The 20,825-nt window shown below is 41.0% G+C and overlaps 3 protein-coding genes across 9 annotated transcripts in view; 2 read left to right on the forward strand and 1 right to left on the reverse strand.

Moving 5' to 3' along the window:
- The window catches only part of LOC135095137 (alpha-1,3-mannosyl-glycoprotein 2-beta-N-acetylglucosaminyltransferase-like), a 24,226-nt gene extending 8,060 nt beyond the window's left edge, over positions 1-16,166 (reverse strand). Inside the window, exons 1-3 of one of the 5 annotated variants that reach the window (XM_063995906.1) lie at positions 8,322-8,606; positions 1,587-1,679; positions 1,358-1,472 (exon numbers count right to left, since the gene is read on the reverse strand). In XM_063995906.1, coding sequence (XP_063851976.1) covers positions 1,358-1,472; positions 1,587-1,603 — 132 coding nt within the window. In that variant the 5' untranslated portion in view covers positions 1,604-1,679; positions 8,322-8,606. Of the gene's footprint in view, positions 1-1,357; positions 1,473-1,586; positions 1,680-8,129; positions 8,149-8,321; positions 8,607-13,233; positions 13,371-16,067 lie in introns of those variants that run through there. The other 4 variants (XM_063995931.1, XM_063995924.1, XM_063995915.1 and 1 more) reach the window with 4 other exon arrangements.
- On the forward strand, positions 13,304-16,053 carry LOC135095159 (uncharacterized). Its single transcript, XM_063995944.1, has 2 exons — positions 13,304-14,568; positions 15,123-16,053. The coding sequence occupies exons 1-2, from the start codon at positions 13,536-13,538 to the stop codon at positions 15,422-15,424; spliced, it is 1,335 nt and encodes a 444-aa protein (XP_063852014.1). The 5' UTR covers positions 13,304-13,535; the 3' UTR covers positions 15,425-16,053.
- Positions 15,436-20,512, forward strand: LOC135095164 (uncharacterized). Of its 3 annotated transcripts, none has more exons than XM_063995960.1 (3): positions 15,436-15,573; positions 16,309-17,282; positions 17,926-20,512. In XM_063995960.1, the coding sequence occupies exons 1-2, from the start codon at positions 15,538-15,540 to the stop codon at positions 17,161-17,163; spliced, it is 891 nt and encodes a 296-aa protein (XP_063852030.1). In that variant the 5' UTR covers positions 15,436-15,537; the 3' UTR covers positions 17,164-17,282; positions 17,926-20,512. The 3 variants fall into 3 exon arrangements, with proteins under 3 accessions (XP_063852030.1, XP_063852031.1, XP_063852027.1); XM_063995961.1 differs by having other exon boundaries at positions 15,439-15,573; positions 16,312-17,282; XM_063995957.1 differs by lacking the exon at positions 15,436-15,573 and having other exon boundaries at positions 16,096-17,282.
- The last annotated feature ends 313 nt before the right edge of the window (positions 20,513-20,825 follow it).

Below are 20,825 nucleotides of genomic sequence, written 5' to 3' on the forward strand. Positions count from 1 at the left end.
TAAATATTCACATTAGAGTAATGGATTTAATAATCCTAAAAGTCACTGAACATTATGTTAAATTGTACAATTTGTCAATTTCTGTTCACAGGATGAGATAAAAGAGGATGAACTCATAAAATTCTACCAACAATACATATTTGCACAGCCAGTGCCTAGATTCCACATACCTAGTTTGACTGACAAATCCAGAGTTTAAACCAGGGTCCTCACAAATCTTATTGAAAGGTTACTGAGAGGAAGTGCTCAATTATTGTGAAATACTCTTCCACTTGTGTAATATTTCAATTTTTCACTCAGGGTGCAGCACAAAGTGTAATATTTCAATTTTTCACTCAGGGTGCAGCACAAATACAGCTTGATGTTACACTCAATTTCTGGGTACAGATCCCCTCATCAATCACTCAATTCTCCTCCCATGACTCTCCTAACACACTCACTTGGAAATCCTCAGCAACTTTTGCTTTTATTTTTCTTTATTTCTTTTACTTGTCATATTCAATGTGCCTGGCTATTTTACCCACTCATTTCTACACAAAGCTCATCCTTCATGATTACAATGATGCTATCTTTTGCATGGTTCCTCTCTGCCAATCTCAATTTTACTGCTTCAAAACCAGCAAGCTTCCTATTCTTTTGGCAGTCTCCTGGCTAAGCAAACATTCTTGTCTACCAAATTTCACTGTTTTACATAGACATGTTTTTACTTGGTTTGCACTTGTTTCTTTTTTTCTGGTTCAAGATACACTCATGGGAGAAGAGAGAGAGAGAGAGAGAGAGAGAGAGAGAGAGAGAGAGAGAGAGAGAGAGAGAGAGAGAGAGAGAGAGAGAGAGATTTCCTGGTCTTTCCTTTTAGTAATATATTATAACCTGAATAAAGACAAACTCTATAATGCATAATATTATATCTTAGGCTTGCCATACTTATAATTATCCTTTCAAGCCATTTGTGGTTCAATGTGGCTGCATTTTAAACTTCATATCAATAAAAATTTTATTTAAAAATATCTTTACTCTTACCTAAACCATCTCACTTTCTGCCAATCTATGCAGCAAGACTACCTCAGGATGCCATGCATGACATACATTTCTCAAAACACCCTAACAAAACCAAATTGGCACCAAAACACAAACACATCTTACTGTCTGATGTATGAGAAAGCAGACAAGAATGTAATGGTGGCCCAGCAGAGCATAACTTGCAAGCAACTTAACAGAGATAGGAATGAAAAAGCAAAGGACACCAATTCTTACTTGGAGAATGGTTAGGGTTTCTCTGATATGTATTTCTTGTGCATGCAATGTTTGGTAAATGACATATCAACAGGTCTCTTGCTCCAGTAATGGTGAGACTCACCTGTGTAGAAGTAGCAGCCGGTTTGTGCAGAAAGAAGGCGTAAATGACGCACACCCACACCACCACGCCGATCTTCAGCAGCAAGATCTGTTTTTTCCTCATCTTTGTCACATTGCTGCAGGGGATTAAACACACATTACTTACACTTGATTAAGAACAAAGTAATATAAGGGTATAAAAGATGATACAAGATGGTAGTCTTCATATAAAGCACAAAAAAAATATTTACCTATCATTCCTACCCATGAATTCATCAAATCTTCATTTGGAGATATATACAGTGCTTTCTGTACTGTAAAGTTATGTACACACTCTTCTAAGTCTGAAATGTATTATTCTTAATTACAGTTACATTGATGCAAAACCATACTTCATATGTTGTGGCCTAATCAATTCTATTTTCTTCTCACATCCTCTAGCAGTTTTAAAAGAAAGTGATTTATGGATGGATATAACATATGGTAAGTTTTAAGTGTTCACGAGCTGTTTTATGAAGGTCAACTGGCCTTACAGTTTTTGTATTTTCTTACTCTGCTAAAACCCCAAACTAATGTCATCTAATTAAAGTAACAGAATACATGCATTTTAAACATGTTTCTTTTCTGAACTTAGTGTTGTACACTTAACAGCCTGCAGCATCCCCATAAATCTAAACACTTTGTACCTGCCATCCTTTCATCATCTACATCTCTACCACATACAGTAAAATCCCTCTCATCCGGCATTCGAGTATCCGGCAGCTTCAAGTATCCGGCACATTTTTCCCCGAGCCTTAAAATCAATAAAAGATCAATGTGTACTCATAAAATCGATTAAAATTCCTGCGCAAGGCATACTTTGTCCCCTCGCCACCAGAGCGCACTGCTTCGCGCCACCCGCGGCCCACTGCACTGTATTTACTCAGTGACTCAGTCCCGCGTGTGCACTGTTTATCGCCTGACGCCTTCAACATGCCTAAAGTTGTAGAAAAGAGGAAGCGTGTTGTGCTTACACTTAAGCAGCTGATCAGATCAGCTGCTGATTAAGATCAGCTGATCTTTGTTATGGTAAGATGCGTGAATGTAGGGTGGTGATTGTGGACATAATTTCACTTCTATTCAAGTATCCGGCATGTTGGCGGTCCCATTGATGCTGGATAAGAGGGATTTTACTGTATACTGTAAACCATCATGCTTGAATATGAAACATGCTTGCCCATTACAATTATTCAAGTTATCACTATGCAAACCAATACCCCTTTTATTTGTATTAAAAAAAAAAAAAAAAAAAAAAAAAAAAAAAAAAAAAAGGGAAGAGTAATAAGCCAGGATAGTAAAATAGATTAAGTAAAAGGAGGGGACCTAACAAGGGAGAAATTGGTTAACTGTTAAGTCAAAAATATCTATTATGTGATAGCATTAAGACACCAACTGACAGACACAAACTGAAGATTGCAAGAGATGAAATAAGTTATTTGAGTGATAAATGTGTGGAGTTAAGTGAAGATAGAGCAAGAAATGTGGATGTATGATCAACATTGTGTAGTACAGATGGAGAGGAATATTTTTAAGGCTGAGAGACTGACAGGAAAGATGGAAAGAGGAGAGGAGTGCCAAGAATGAGATGGATGGATGGAGTACAGTGCATGTGAGTGGAAGTGGTCAGGGGTTAGTGTGTTAAGCAAATGCAGGGAACACAGCATGGGTGACTTTTGCACAAGGCTATCCAGTAAGGGAATAATAAGATTTCTGGCAGTCACTGATGCTGATCATAATAAGGAATTTACAATCAGTGCATAAGACTGGCCAGGCAATCATCTTTATATATGTAATGAGCAGACTGCTGTGCCTGATCTGTAGAGTTAAATGGCAGTTCGATAGTTAACTGGGGATGTTACCAGCATATTTATGTGGTGGAGGGAAAGCTGAGAAGCAAGGGGGTGACAGGTATTTCCAAGCCTGTCAACACCAGAAGTGAGAAGGCACCAGACTGCCTGACCCCTTACTGCTCCTGCCTACCTGCTGGACTCTATACTCAACTGGTTGTCTGTTCACCTGTATTTGCCCTCCATTTGCTACCATCTTAAGTGATGATACAGCCAGAATGTGCAAGTGTGTGACCATAATTCCTGCCACCCACTGTCAACATAATACAGGGAAATACAAACTCAACCATCCTCCAGTGAGTATCAGACTTTTCAAGGTATATCATCAAGTGGACTTCTATAATAAAACAGCTTATTGATATGAGTTGGCAAATTTTATACTACTTGAGAACAAACATGGCAAATATGATGACTGATAACTCATGGCATTGTAAAGATCATTTCAATATTGTTCCATAATTTGTGATATAAGTACATACCATTGTAGTTACGACAACTGAAAACTCACCAATAAGTTATTATTCAATAAGCAATCCCTATTTTTCCTTATTCTGCTCACAATAAATCAATTTCTTTCCAATCCAACATCTTATGCCAAGCCAGAAGAAGAGCCTTCATCTCTCCCTATTCAACACTTTTTTTGTTTGCTAAAAACAAAAACAAAAATAAATAAAATAAAGGTAAATAAAATAAATAAATAAATAAATAAATAAATAAATAAAAAAAAAAAAAAATGCACAATCTTACAAACTTTCTAGTTAAACAATGCACAATCTTACAATTTAACAGACTTTTTCTGGGACTGACAGACTGAGGCTGAGTAGTGTGCAGGTCCTGTAAGAGCAGTTACCTTGATATTTTTGAGGAGTGGAAAGTACAATCCCTACAACGTGGAGCACTCAGCTCTGTTATCTGATGATGTGTCTGCATCTTGCTGCAGTCTCACTGTGCAGTGCTGGTGCTGCCTCACCTCTGGTTCATGTCTCTTCAGAAGAGTTTAGAAATAATCTGATCTCCAAATTTTTCAATCATTAAAGATTAAAATTTCATTCATCTTCCATAAACTGTATTTACCTAGTTGTATTGTACAGGGCATGAGCCAAAGCTCATTTTGTTCAGTCTCCACAACCACATTTATTTAGTTTCCCTTTAAACATGTGTACACTGTTTGCTGCAACCACCTCTTCCTTCAAATCATTCCAGATTCCAATAGTTCTATATGGGAAGCTGTATGGAACACTACATGTGCAACACTGAAATGTGTTGAGTGATGACTGATGTAATAATATAAAATGAGGCTGTTGACATGCTATGTCTGCACAGGCCTTGGACTGGACTTCTTAATAAATACATAAAGATATATATATATATATATATATATATATATATATATATATATATATATATATATATATATATATATATATATATATATATATATATATATATATATATATATATATATATATATATATATATATATATATATATATATATATATATATATATATATATATATATATATAAAACATTATATTTACACTATTTACATATTTCAGTGTTATGCAAGTACTTTTCCACAATTTATTCAAAGTGCTTGGTCAGTTAATTTCAATTAAATTTCCAAATCTTTCAAGCAACCTTTCCTATAAGACCTTTCACTCAAATACACTTTGTTGTAGTTCTCTGTATAATCAAATAACAATACAAAGAGGAAGAACAAAAAGCTTGATAAAGAAGTATAACTGAGTGGCTGAGAGGATGCATGCAACAAACCCTTATATTCCTATCATACAGTAATTTTACACAGTAACACAGCCAATGGTAAGAGGTCAGATGAATCCCAAATACTTACTGGCAAAAGGGACACACCCTCAGTGACATGTCTTGTTAGGTGTCGGAAATGTCTATCATTTTAGGAGCCTTGATAAAATATGAAACCTATGATGAAAAGCACAAATGTAAGATAACTGTGTGTGTTTCTACCAAAGACAATAAACAAGAGCTGCCTCATCCACCAGTTCTCAGAGCTTCACTCACCCTCCAGCTCCCACTACACCCTACTGAACTAATCTAACATACCTAGCACGTGAAAATGTGCATATGAGACAGTGGTAAATAGTTTTATGTGATCTTGTTCACAAATGATACAACCGTGACTGCAGAAAGTGAAGATGTCCTGGAAAAACTGATAAATAAGTGTGATAGTGTGAACAAGTCAGATGTTAAAGGTCAGTGCAAACAAAAGGTGATGCTCTTTAAAAGGAGAAAAATTGAATAGATTGATTTTTAGGATCCATCTAGAGAAAGAGAGAGAACTGGATGCCTAAAGGAACGAACAACTTGTCTGAATGGAGAAAAATACAAAAGAGGCACAAGAATTTAAGTGACTTGGTTCAGTCATATGCAAGCAAGGCAAGTGAGATTGTGAGAAAGACCTGTGCAAAGGAGGAAAGAGGTTGAATCTCTACAGTATATGATGAAAGGAAGGCCTGTAAGCATGAAAGTAAGCAAAGGGTCTCCATGGTGAAATAACTGTACCAATACACATATGCAAGTGAAACCTGAGTGTGGAATGAAAGACAAAGGTCAAGGATGCAAACAGTTGAAATGAGTTACTTGAGAAATATCAGTGTGTGCAGAATGGATGGTGAAAATAATGAGCTTAAGAGATGTGATGTGTCAAATAAAGGTGAAACAATGAGATGTGGGGTGGTTGAGAGTGTTATAAACAGCACATTTAAGATGGTTTCCATGTGTGAGTAGAAAGAATGGGAGAAGTAAGAAAATTTGAAGAGTAAAAGGGAATGGTTAGATGTGGAAAATGTAAAAGGGCTTCCAATGAAATACAAGGAGAAAGTGCTGAAGTATATGAGAGGAGCTTTGGAGCATGCAAAGAGGGAATGCAAGGAGATGAAGAAATGGAGACTTCAATCATTGCCATTTCCTTGTGGTAATTCTTAGGATAAAAAATAAATAAATAAATAAATAAATAAATAAATAAAAAAAAGTAAATAAATAAATGAATAAATAAATAAAACATATACACACAAAGATTAGTATTTTTGTTCCTGAGAAGGAAATGGCAAGACAGTATATGGTATAATAGAGAAGATCTGCAGACAACTCAAGCAAACTTGACTCAGTCTATGGACTTTTCAGTGGTCAGGAATTTCATCCTGACAAATAAATGGGTAAAAAAAAAAAAAAAAATCTAATAAGGTATTTAAATTAGCAAGGGATATAATTGTTATTTCTCAGTGGATACATGTAAAGTCACTGTGGATGTGCCATGATAACATACACACCTTGGCTTACTACCCACTCTTCCATCCACTTTTAATTGAAAACACCACATCTCCTCCAAACACTGATAACACTGCCAGTGCTATTTTAGATACAGTTTCCACTGCTGATATACCACCACATTCCCTCAATAAGTCCTTCCATATTTTAGCATCACCTTAGTGATTTGTGATAGGCATACTTTTTTTCATTATTTATCATAGTTTTTATGAAGGCAGGGCACTGGCCAAGGGCAACAAAATTGGAAGAAAAAGACTCATTGACATGTCAGTCCCCAACCAGTCAGAAACAACTGTAAAAAAATGGAGGATAAGTGTCTTGAAATCTCCCTCTTGAAAGAGGAGGAAATACAGAAGCAGACAGAAAGTTCCAAGGTTTACCAGAAAAGGGAATGAATGATTGAGAATACTAGTTAACTCAGAAAGTGCAGTCTGACCTAGGGACATTTATGGTGACCTTCCCAGACAGGGACTTTGAGGCTGGTGTAGGAGTTACCATAAAAAAAAATTTTGAATTTTGAGTGAAGTGTGTGTGTGTGTGTGTGTGTGTGTGTGTGTGTGTGTGTGTGTGTGTGTTAAGTGCATGTAGAGTTGTGTGAAGGAAAGAGTTGTTTTTAGAGGGCAGGTTGTGACTGCCCCTTTTGTTATGAGACAGAGGGAAACATTCCGTGAGGTCACACTTGGGTCATTGGAAAGTTCACAGCATCCCCTGATCCAGTACAAACTGGTCCAGTGCTTGAGACCTCACTGGGAGTAATTACTGTTTTGGTAGGTGTCTACTGCTACCTCCTGCAATGTGGTGATCAGTCTACCATAAGGTAACCACAGCTTTTAATAATTATCATCCAGTTACCCAAGGAGTGTTTTGTTAAGGCACATGTTTAATGTCTCTATCCATGGTTGGAGGTTGGATGTTAAGTACTGCAAAAAATAACAATAATGAGTACTTCTGTTAACCCTTTGACTAATAATGACATAATTTTATCTGAGCAACCCTAAGACATTTTACAGAGCAAAAGTTAAACTTCATTCACTATGAAACTATTACTAAATGCTTGATCACCTCCTTCGCTTCTAATGTTATCTTGAAAACAAAGATCTACATTTACACAAACCCATTCATTACAATGAGATGAAGCCATACCAGTCCTACAAAAAAAAAAAAAAAAGGGGGTCACAGAGGAATGACCTCCCACATTGGGCACTACCTCTACATCTAATCTTATTTAACCCTTAGTGTACCATCACCTAATAATAGTCAAGTTCACATTGTAACCTACCATCCCACCAAGACATCTATCAGCCCTGCCCTCCCTATGTACCACCAAAAAAGTGGTAAATGTTACTTCTAGCAGCTGAACGTCCCAACCTCCTTTATTCTCTCCCAGTCTGCACAAACTTGCGAGCTTGGTGGGATTTCATGGTTTTCAGGTGAGAGAGGGAGGAGAAAAGTGAAATCTGTCTTAAACTAACCTAACCTACAATTTCATCAGCCTCAAGAACCAACAATGGTCCTAGTGGTTATCTTTGTTTTATCATGCTCTATTAATAAACGGACAATAAAAAAACAAAAAAAACAACAAAAAAAAAAAAAAAAACGTACCAGCTGATAACAGTAATAACTTGAGGGCAATGCTACCTGCCGTACTGAGCCAATGCATGGGCGACGGATGTGAAGGACCTCCTGTCACTGCTGCATGCACGGCCGGTATTCTAACAGATCCACACAGCAGCAACAGCATTCTAACGTAATCTCATTGCACACCATACAAGCGGAGGAAGGGTTGTTACTCACGAGTGTGGCGCGTGGAGTCACATCACAGTGAGGGGAAGGGAAGAATGAGGTGGGGAAATAAGACTAAATCATCCTCTCAGATGCCGTGTTGTTGTGAGGAGTCTTCCGTGCGGCGCCGCCTGGTGGTGCTGCGTCCGCCACTGCCACCACCACCACCATCATCATTCTGCAACACTTGTGCCCGCACCTCCACTAATTTCAAAAGGCTTTAGTTGAAGTGGCGCGGGTTTTTAAGAGTGTTTTTATGGTTCTAATGACAGTTTAAGAACATTTCTATATTTTTAACAGGAGAAACATTCGTGATAACCCGGCTAGTCATCTCTGTAGCCTTTGGGAATAGTTGTATAGTGAGAGAACAGTGTTTGACTGGCCGCACTTCCATTATTTTCAAAAGGTTCTAGTTGAAGTGACGGTTTTTTAAGGGTATTTCTATGGTTCTAGTGACAGATTAATAAAGTTTCTACATTATTAACAGGAGAAACACTCGTGAAAAACCGGCCAATAATCTCTGTGGCCTTTGAAAATAGTCGTGGTGGGAGAGCAAAGCGTTTCTGAATACTGGCCCTACATAGTACATAGGAAACGAAAGCTGCAAGAAGTCATTAGCCGTGGTAATCCTTGAGTGTTAAAAATAACTTTTGGATAATATTAAAGTAACGTTGACCTTTCCATCCGAGGGCTAGGTTAGATTTAGTAAAGGTTAGTTTTAAATTAATTCAGTTCATTATTTCATTGCCAATCCTTTCAGTGTGTAGATCATGATTAAAAAAAATATATATGTATATATATTTTTTTTACACAGAAATTAATAATCAGTCTCGAAATTTGCAGACTAATATTATTTTCATTAAACCCTAATAGCTTCCGCCTATCATCTCCATCCACATACCTCTCTATTAGAGCTCCCTGTTCATTCGTTGAATCAATTAGTCTATTCCATTCATCTACCACTCTGTCTGAGAATCCAGATTCTTCCTCTTCTTAAAATCCAACTTTATCAAGCTTAAAGCCGCCATTTCTTATCCTTTATCAAAATTGCTGACCCTGATGTTTTTTTTTTATTTATTTTTGTTTTATTTCTGTCGCTCTTGTTATATCCCTCACACCACTTACACGATTATCAGATCCTCTCTTAATATACCCCTCTTTACGAAATGTAAATTCAAAAGTTTCAATTGCCTGTCGTAGGGAATATTTCTCATCCTTGGTATAATTCCAGTCATTCTCCTCTGTATTGCATCATCATCATCATCTCGCTAAAAGGCACGTCCGTATTCGTAAGCAAGTCCGCCAATTCGTCAGTAATGTTCCATATTCTCAAACGTTTTGCTCTCTCACCAGGACTATGGAAATTAAAAGTATATACGATTGAACATCATGTAAAAGTTTACCTCAAGTTCACTCCTGCCTCATGTTCAAACCCTGTGTCCTATATCAATATGGTCACATGTAAAAATAACACTGTGGTTCCGTGGCATGGCTACGAATCCTCGCGAGACATGGTTCGAATCCAGGCTGGAGCGGTCGGCGCACGGCTCACCCAGTTGTTCATCCTTCTTTTGGAGTGATCAATGAATAAATAACCGTGTAAAAATGGGGAAAGTAAAATGTAAAAACCCGGATGTCACCGTGGCCCTACGTCCTTAAAAAAGATTTAGGAGTTATTGTTAGCTCTGAACTCCGTCTAAGAAAACAATGCATAGAGGCCAGAAACAGGGCAAATAGGATACTAGGATTCATTTTTAGGAGTGTTAAAAGTAGAAGGCCGGAAGTAATATTAAAGTTATACTTGGCGCTGGTCAGACCTCATCTAGACTACGCTGTTCAGTTCTGGTCCGCACATTACAGGAAAGATATAGGTCTATTAGAATCAGTACAGAGGAGAATGACTAAAAGGATACAGAGGATGAGGAGTATTCCTTACGAGGCGAGACTGAAGTTGTTAAATTTACATTCTTTAGAGAGGCGTAGGTTAAGAGGGGGACCTGATAGAAGTCTTTAAGTGGTATAAGGGTTATAACAAGGGGGATGTAAGCAAAATTCTTAGGATCAGCAACCAGGGTAGAACAAGAAATAACGGGTTCAAGCTTGAAAAATTTAGGTTTACGAAGGAGATAAGAAAAAAAATTGGTTTTCAGCGTGGTAGATGAGTGGAACAGACTCAGTAATCATGTTGTTAGTGCTAAGATATTGGAGAGCTTTAAGAGAAGATTAGCCAGATTTATGGATGGGGATAATAGGTGGAAATAGGTAGGTATATTTCATACAAGGACTGCCACGTGTAAGCCTGGTCGCTTCTTGCAGCTTCCCTTATTTCTTATGTTCTTATAAGAGTCGAGGCTCCACACAACCATGGACCATACACTTTCACGCGGCACCTCCATTACTTACAAAAGGCGGTAGTTGAAGTGAAACGGATATTTTTTTTTCTTTTTCTAGTGACAGACCAACAAGTCTAACAGTTACATTATTGACAGAAGAAACATTCTTGAAAACCCGGCCGAAAATCTCTGTGGCCTTTGAGAAAAGTCTTGTTGAGAGAGCATAACGTGTCTGAATTCGGATCTAAAAATTCCTACGTAATCATCGTGATACTAATACGCTAAAAGTGATCAAATATTATTAGTAATTCCTTTCAATTTTTTTCTAGTGTAAATATATCCAGACTGAAACTCTAACACAAATATTTACAGCATATTACACGAATAATTTGCCCAATTAGAATCGCGGGATGCAATGGTCGATTTTATAGGGAAAAATAATTTTCACAAGGACTATTTTCAAAGATCACAGACATGATTCTTATTTTTTTCGTATTTTCATAAGCATCTTTTTACATTGATGCAGAATTCTTATTAAGATTTCCCTAAAATCAAGAAAACACAACTGAAAACCGTAAAAAGTTCCAGTATAGCGTCTTATAACAAGTCAAGAGAAGATTGGCTGCGAAGTTATTCGGAATTTCAAATGTACTTTTATGATTGTAGTGACAGTTTAACAAGGATTCTGCATCATATAAAAAGAAAAAAAGAAAAAAAAACACTTGTGAGAACATGATTCTCTGTAATCTCTGGGAAATACGTAGTACAGTATAATCCCTCTTATCCGGCATTCGAGTATCCGGCAGCTTCAAGTATCCGGCACATTTTTCCCCGAGCCTTAAAATCAATAAAAAATCAATGCGCACTCATAAAATCGATTAAAATTCCTGCGCGAGGCATACTTTGTCCCCTCGCCACCAGAGCGCACTGCTTCGCGCCATCCGCAGCCCACTGCACTGTGTTTACTCAGTGACTCAGTCCCGAGTGTGCACTGTTTATCGCCTGACGCTTTCATCATGCCTAAAGTTGTAGAAAAGAGGAAGCGTGTTGTGCTTACACTTAAGCAGCTGATCAGATCAGCTGATCTTTGTTATGGTAAGATGCGTGAGTGTAGGGTGGTGATTGTGGACATAATTTCACTTCTATTCAAGTATCCAGCAATATTCAAGTATCCGGCATGTCGGCGGTCCCGTTGATGCCGGATAAGAGGGATTTTACTGTATTGCTGGATGAGAAAACAAAATGTTTATGAATATGGACAGGATGTGGAGTGGAGGATGTGATGAATGTGCTGAGGAGTAAAGACTGAGGTGCCACCCAGCTAACCATTCCTCTACGGTAAGAGCTCATAATGCAGAGATTCTTAACCTTTCCTTCATGAACCCACTCGGCTTGATGTATTTCTCCATTTACCCCTTACTTCCATAAAAAAAAAAAAAATCATAGCCATTCCTTACACACACAGACACACATTCTTACACGACGCATCCTTATCCCCCCCCCTCTCTCTCTCTCTCTCTCTCTCTCTCTCTCTCTCTCTCTCCAAAATAAAATCTAATTGAATTATTATTCAATTATCAGGTATATCAGTTATTCATACCCTGTCATGTAATTTTTTTACCCACAAGGAATACATTAATCCCAGATTGAGAATCATTGTCACTGATCTTTTGGGTAGAACTGAGACTACTCACGCACCACACACCGGGACAGCGAGGCAAAAAGCCCTCGGGTTACATCCCGTACCTTCTTGATATTAGGTGAAGAGGACTCGCCCATTTGCCTCGCCACATTCGGGACTTGAACACGGGCCTTCTCGGTTGTGAGCCTGTGATCCGAGCGTGCTGGCCACTACACTATGCGGCGTGTGTGTGTGTGTGTGTGTGTGTGTGTGTGTCATGAGGAAAGAAAATGAACAACGATCTTAGAAGAGCGTCTCACTTGGATGTAATAGTTGGGAAAAGACCGATGGGAAGGCCGAAGAAGACCAGAAACTGTTAACAAGGTCGTATATACGTGGAATTCATGTCTTCTACTCTGCTGTCTGTGATGGCAACACTGAAGGGATAAGGTTAATCGTCAACTTATATGATTTCAATATGTTTCATTATCTTCAGTCTATTTTTAAGACTGTTTTTTACCAGTGCGTGATAAAATATTCTGTTAGCGTAGGTGTGGCGAAGGCAAAGCAGTGCACGGTGCCACCCTTACTCTACGTAGACTACGGGTGTAGGGTGTCACAGCTGTCACTGACAGGTGACACACAACCTCGTCTATGGATCAAATCACAGCCACACCAACCGTAATTAAGGATACATACGAGTAGCCTATATACTAATACCCACGTAAAAACATGACTCCCTCCCTGCATCAGATAAGTGCCGATGCGACGCTATTTGTAATTACTAGCCACGGTTCGTGTGAATCACTTCACTTCCTGCGTCGTAAGTCATTGAATTTCAGTGTACATACTTTGGAGACAAACAGAGAGAGAGAGAGAGAGAGAGAGAGAGAGAGAGAGAGAGAGAGAGAGAGAGAGAGAGAGAGAGAGAGAGAGAGAGAGAGAGAGAGAGAGAATCCATGTAACGTACTTGGTATAGTCACGTGATATCTACATAGATGAGCCCTTCCTCTGCGCCTCAGGCACAGCGGATATTCCTCAGTCCTGGCGGGAGTGTTGGAGGCTCCGCAGCAACCTGTCGACTGGCGAGCACGTGTGACACTACCACCTGTGTCGATATACTATCTGTGTGTGTGTGTGTGTGTGTGTGTGTGTGTATGTGCGTTTGTGTGTGTGTGGGAGCAGTGCCTCAGACCGAACACCTCAGCAGGATGTCTCAATTCCACCATCCCATCGCCTGAACTTCTCGTGGCAACACGGTGCCCTCAAGCCATGAACGAGCTCGCCCCACTCCTGCTGCTCCTGCTGCTGACGCCTGGCCATGCTGGCACCGCTTGGCCCAACGGATGCCTCGCTGACACTTCTATCTCGAACACTGGTCTGGTGGCGGACGTCACCAACGAAGATTCAAAAACAACAGAAGTCATTATAACCCGGTACGTGTACATCAAACAAGGCTTCCAGGGCGTCACTCTCGAGGTGGAGACACTTCAACATGACGTGAATAATCGCCAAGAGACCTTCCAGTTCCAATTGCCGGCTAGGTGCTTTCAGTGCGAGGCAAGGTGGTGGGGGGTGTGGGTGAAGGCGAAGCTGCTGAAACTTGAAAGAGGCGTAGGGGTCTTCTTCTATAATGAACTTAAACTGCAGGTTAGAACTGGCGAGTGTATTTTGCCATGTCGCATTGCTGATAAATACAGAGGCATTCGCAGGCTCCAAGTCTCTGGTCACGGCCCCTCGGAGTGGAGAAATGACCAACCAGAGGAAGGCTGCGGCACCGTCAAGAAGTGGAAGGAAGGACCATCCCAAAACATCAGTTTTTGTATGGATCTGCCATCCTTGGACGCTAACACCCCAAAGCCTGACACCAGCAAGAAAGGAAAGCAATCCAATCGTGCCCGCACACCCACTCCCGCGTCTACATCCTCTGCCAAACCCACATGCTCTGCCAAACCCACAACCTCTGCCAAACCCACAATCTCTGCCAAACCCACAACCTCTGCCAAACCCACAACCTCTGCTACGCCCACATCCACTGAAACGCCCACTCCCACTGAAACACCCACCCCCACTGAAACGCCCACTTCCACAGAAACGCCCACACCCTCTGAAGCGCACACTTCCATTGAAACGCCCACACCAACCGCCACGCCCGCAACCAGTGCTATCAAAGAATCATTCTTCTCATTCAAAGGGCCTGTGAAGTATTTGGTGGCGGTGGGGATTGGTGTGGTGGTGGTAGTGGTGGTAGTGGTGGTGGTGGTGTTGAAGAGGCGGAGGCGGCGTAATGAGGAGACAGCTGATGGTAAGTGTGTGTGCCCCCCCCTCTCTCTCTCTCTCTCTATTATTATTATTATTATTATTATTATTATTATTATTATTACTATTATTATTATTACTATTATTATTATTATTATTATTATTATTACTATCACCATCATCGTCATTATAAACGTCATCAGCATTATAAATACTATCAATATCATCGGCAATTGTAGTGACAGCTGTAACAACAACAGCAGCAGCAGCAGCAGGAACACCAATAGTAGTAGTAGTAGTAGTAGTAGTAATAGTAGTAGTAATAATAATAGTAGTAGTAGTAGTAGGAGGAGGAGGAGGAGGAGGAGGAGGAGAAGGAAGAGGAAAAGGAGCAGTAGCAACAGCAGCAGCAGCAGCAGTAGTGGTGGTATTATTATTATTATTATTATTATTATTATTATTATTATTATTATTATTATTAGTAGTAGTAGTAGTAGTAGTAGAAGCAGTAGCTGTAATAATAGTGATAGCAGTAGTAGCAGTAGCAGAAGTAACAACAGCAATAGTAGAAGTAACGCCAATCTCTCACCATGCCCACAGATGTAACAATGAGACCACAGAACACTGATGAGCCAACACGCCCAGAAAACGTCTCGATCAACAGCCTGTATGAACCTGTAGGCAGGCGAGGATCCAAGAACAGCTTGTATGAATCCCTAGACAGCCTGGCACCCATCATCAGACAGCAGGAGCCTCTAGATAGCCAGGCACCCACCAACACACAGCAGGAGCCTCTGGACAGCCAGGCACCCACCAACAGACAGGAGAAGCCTCTGGTTAGACAAGGATCCGAAAACAGTCTGTATGAAGCTTTTGAAGACGTTCGACCTCCTAAGGGTTAATCTAATCTAAGGGTCAAAGACAAGGGACAAGTCTCGATGACATGTGTCTCGGTCTGCACGAGGCCGCAGGGACACAGCCTCTACATTGAGTGACTGACTGACCGGTTGTCTGAATGAAGGAACCTCAGGGTAATAACAGTAAAAGTGAGGTATGTCTATAATGTCATTGTAAATTTCACACTGTTTAGTGGTGTGTATGTGTGTGTGTGTGTGTGTGTGTCAGGAGGAAGGAGAATGGACAAAGATCTTAGAAGAGCGTCGGAGATAAATGTAGTAGTTGGGAGAAGACTGATGGGAAAGCCGAAGACGACTAGAAACTGTTAGGTCGTATATACATGGAATTAATGTCTTCTGCTCTGCTGTCTGGATGGCAAGACTAAAGGAATAAGGCTAATAATCTTCAACTTGGCTTTAATACGTTTCATTATCTTCAGTCTATTTTTAATGCTGTTTGTTTTTAATGTTATTTGTAATTACTAGCCACAGTTCGTGTGAATCCCTTCCTACGTCGTAAGTCACTGAATTTTAGTGTACATACTTCGGAGAGAGAGAGAGAGAGAGAGAGAGAGAGAGAGAGAGAGAGAGAGAGAGAGAGAGAGAGAGAGAGAGAGAGAGAGAGAGAGAGAAAATCCATGTAACATACTTGGTACAATCACATGATATCTACGTAGATGAGCCCTTGCTCTGCGCCTCAGGCACAGCAGATATTCCTCAGTCCTGGTGGGAGTGTTGGAGGCTCCGCAGCAACCTGTCGACTGTCGAACACGTGTGACACTACCACCTGTGTTGATATACTATCTGTGTGTGTGTGTCTGTGTGTGTGTGTGTGTGTGGGTGGGTGGGTGGGTGTGGGTGGGAGCAGTGCCTCAGACCAAACACTTCAGCAGGATGACTCAACCCTATCGCCTGAACTTCTCGTGGCAACACGGTGCCCTCAAGCCATGAACGAGCTCGCCCCACTCCTGCTGTTCCTGCTGCTGACGCCTGGCCATGCTGGCGCCGCTCGGCCCAACGGATGCCTCGCTGACACTTCTATCTCGAACACTGGTCTGGTGGCGGACGTCACCAACGAAGATTCAAGAACGACAGCAGTCAATATAACCCGGTACGTGCACATCAAACAAGGCTTCCAGGGCGTCACTCTCGAGGTGGAGACGCTTCAACATGACGTGAATTATCGCCAAGAGACCTTGCAGTTCCAATTGCCGGCTAGGTGCTTTCAGTGCGAGGCAAGGTGGTGGGGGGTGTGGGTGAAGGCGAAGTTGCTGGAACCTGAAAGAGGCATAGGGGTCTTCTTCTATAGTGAACTTGAACTGCAGGTGAGAACTGGCGAGTGTATTTTGCCATGTCGCATTGCTGATAAATACAGAGGCATTCGCAGGCTCCAAGTCTCTGGTCACGGCCCCTCGGAGTGGAGAAATGACCAACCAGAGGAAGGCTGCGGCACCGTCAAGAAGTGGAAGGAAGGACCATCCCAAGACATCCGTTTTTGCATGGATGTGTCATCCTTGGACGCTAACACCCCAAAGCCTGACACCAGCAAGAAAGGAAAGCAATCCAATCGTGCCCGCACACCCACTCCCGCGTCCACATCCTCTGCCAAATCCACATGCTCTGCCAAACCCACAACCTCTGCCAAACCCACATCCATTGAAACGCCCACTCCCACTGAAACGCCCACACCAACCGCCACGCCCACACCCCGTGCTACCAAAATAAAAAAAGCCATTCTTATTTAAAGAAGCGCCTGTGAAATATTTGGTGGCGGTGGCGATGGGGACAGGTGTGGTGGTGGTGGTGGTAGTAGTGGTGGTGGTGTTGAAGAGGCGGAGGCGGCGTGATGAGGAGACAACTGATGGTGAGTGTGTGTGCCCCTCTCTCTCTCTCTCTCTCTCTCTCTCTCTCTCTCTCTCTCTCTCTCTCTCTCTCTCTCTCTCTCTCTCTCTCTCTCTCTCTCTCTCTCGTTGTTATTATTATTATTATTATTATTATTATTATTATTATTATTATTATTATTATCATTATTATAATTGCTATTATTATCGTTGTTATCACCATCGTCTTCATCAACATCATCATCATTATAAATTCTATCATTATCATCGGCAAAAGTAGTAACAGCTGTAACAGCAACGGCAGCTGCAGCAACACCAGTAGTAGTAGTAGTAGTAGTAGTAGCAGCAGCAGTAGGAGGAGGAGGAGGAGGAGGAGGAGGAAGAGGAGAATGGCAATAAAAGAAGGAGGAGGAGGAGGAAGAGGAGAATGGCAATAAAAGAAGGAGGAGGAGGAGGAGTAGCAGCAGCAGCGGTAGCAACAACAACAGTAGTAGCAGCAGCAGCAGCAGCAGCAGCAGTGGTATTAGTAGTAGTAGTAGTAGTAGCACCAGTAGTAGTAGTAGCAGCAGTAGTAGCAGTAGTAGTATTGGTAGTAGTAATAGTAGTAGCAGTAGCAGAAACAACAGCAATAGTAGAAGTAACGTCAATCTCTCACCATGCCCACAGATGTAACAATGAGACCACAGAACACTGATGAGCCAACACGCCCAGAAAACGTCTCGATCAACAACAGCCTGTATGAACCTGTAGGCAGGCGAGGATCCAAGAACAGCCTGTATGAACCCCTAGACAGCCAGGCACCCACCATCAGACAGCAGGAGCCTCTAGATAGCCAGGCACCCACTAGCAGACAGCAGGAGCCTCTAGATAGCCAGGCACCCACTAGCAGACAGCAGGAGCCTCTAGATAGCCAGGCACCCACTAGCAGACAGCAGGAGCCTCTAGATAGCCAGGCACCCACCAACAGACAGCAGGAGCTTCTGGACAGCCTGGCACCCACCAACAGACAGCAGGAGCCTCTGGACAGCCAGGCACCCACCAACAGACAGCAGGAGCCTCTGGACAGCCAGGCACCCACCAACAGACAGGGACAGACAAGGATCCGAAAACAGTCTGTATGAAGCTTTTGAAAACACTCGACCTCCCACATTGAGTGACTGATTGACCGGTTGTCTGATATTTTGATTGATTGACTGGCTGAAGGATCCTCAGTGTAATATCAGTTTTTGTAAACCAAAGTATATTTATGTACTTTCCATAACACCATTGTAAATATGATGCTGTTAAGAGTGTTATTGTTGTGTGTGTGTGTGTGTGTGTGTGTGTGTGTGTGTGTGCGAGCACCTCAGCAACGGAAATGCATTAAATTCTGAACACACACACACACACACACACACACACATAAAAGCTATCATTTACATCCCTAATCATAAGTTATTCTTTAATATTTCATACTGATGATTCTGGCACTGGGGAATAACCAGTTTTAGCAGTAAGATGTTAATCTCATATATTGTACTTTAATCTCAAGTATAATCCCTGTGAACAGTCCTTTCAAGGTGGGACACTCTTTTTCTGCTCTCTTTAGTGTATTCCTTCAGTATTAAGTCTTCTGGGAATAGATAAATTCAAAGGAGATCTGAAGAGTTAAGACTGAGGATTTAAGACTGAAGGAAGATTCAGAACACAGTGCAAGTGAGTGTACCAGATTACAGGACCCTCTGACCATGATTGTGGTATTGTACTTGTATATTCTCATCCCTTTCAGTACCAGAGACCCTTTCCAGGCTCCATAAACACCCCTTGCATTAGCCAGGAAAAAGAAGAAATTGAGGCATAATGATGTAGCAAAGGATGCGTATCATGTATCATATAACATGGGTTTTCAAGAGTGCTTTTACGGTTTTAGTGACTGGTTAACAAGATTTCTACATTATTAGCAGGAGAAACACTCGTGAGAAATCGGCAAATCATTCCTGAAGCCTCTGAGAACAGTGTTGGTGAGAGGGCAAAGCGTTTCAGAATACGGGCCAGGGCTGCATCCTCATACACTGGTAACCTGCCCGTCCGAACCCGTCTGTGTATTGGGCTTCAGGAAAACTTATCACTTCTAATAACATAAGGGCAGTATTTATCATTTTATTAGCTGAAACTCAAACCTGCTATAACGGTATTTGTCATTGCTGTATGTATATATATTACTAATAGGAATACTGATTATTATTATTATCATTATTATCATTATTATTATTGTCATGCATGCAGGGATTCAGACAGGTAGGTTGCAAGAGTACGATAATGTAGCCTTCAGATCTCTTGGCCACGACCGTAGTGATGAGTTTTAATACCTTCGCTACGACCAGTATCATCTTAGGTTTTATCCAGTTTTGTAATGGCATCAGGGATAGAATTCAACCCATCTCGTGGTACTGAAAGGGTTAGATTCCATGACATGACCCTGCCACCCAAGCTTACGTAACTTTACAGAATCACGATGAGGGAAATCTTCAGTCATGTGCAATGTGTCCCTTAATTTGTGGCTCAGTCCTCCTCTCAGTGCTACACTACAGGGTGACCCAAACGTCTGGACATATAGGGAAAAATGTATTTCTTATTCATTTTTATCATGTAATTTCTGCCTGTATAAACACTCCTTGCATCCACTCAGTAGTACCAAGTCAATTTGTTCTTTTTTTCGACGAACCCATATTCGATCTGAAAAAAAAGAATGTGATATTACTGATGTGTCCAGCTTTTGGGTCATCCAGTATTCCGAGCAACACAATCTTAAGGTCTTACTGGGTTGATCTTTCCTCCTTCTACTCACCATCTTAGAAGAACGATCACTTTTGCGAGTTTCTGAGTCAGCGTTACAGTTTTTTGCCGGGCAAGGTTCGTCAGGGAATGGAAATAAAATGAGCTTTAGGTTCGCTTTCTTAAATGCTTCGTTCTATTGTGACTCTCTGCAAAGGTCAGCAAGATATTTGTGTTATTTTCAATATTTTGATTCTTACTGTCATGTACAATCGTTGTTAAATTACCACTTGAATCGTGAAAGCCCCAAATATTTTCCACTACTCCCAGTTAAGTGTAATAAAAGAGGATTAGGAAATGATTAGGAATAAGTTCTTTGGTCTTACAAGGGTGCAATCTAATCATATTGTCCTTCACTCACTAGCCTTACTTGCTCCATTACATAGCCCTATCTGTGTTGCCTGATACAAACAATTGAAAATAAACTGGTAACTTTCAACCTGGATTTTGATTTCGCGATCCAAATTTTGGAAACACGCAGATCTGGTCACCAACAGTCTCTACAGTGTTAGCGTGAGAAAGACTGTACTGTACGCTTAACAGCAGTGTTTGAAAACGCCCTTGAATCTCTGAGGCATTCTTCAAAGGCTACAGAGATGTCAGGTTGGATTCCCGTGTGTGTGTGTGTGTGTGTGTGTGTGTGTGTGTGTGTGTGTGTGTGTGTGTGTGTGTGTGTGTGTGTTTTCGCATGCAAATTTCTTGCTGAATTATGACTTTTAATCACGAAGACACCCTTGAAAGCCCCAAATGTT

This window comes from Scylla paramamosain, chromosome 3 (genome assembly GCF_035594125.1).
Source record: "Scylla paramamosain isolate STU-SP2022 chromosome 3, ASM3559412v1, whole genome shotgun sequence".
NCBI classification, from domain to species: domain Eukaryota; kingdom Metazoa; phylum Arthropoda; class Malacostraca; order Decapoda; family Portunidae; genus Scylla; species Scylla paramamosain.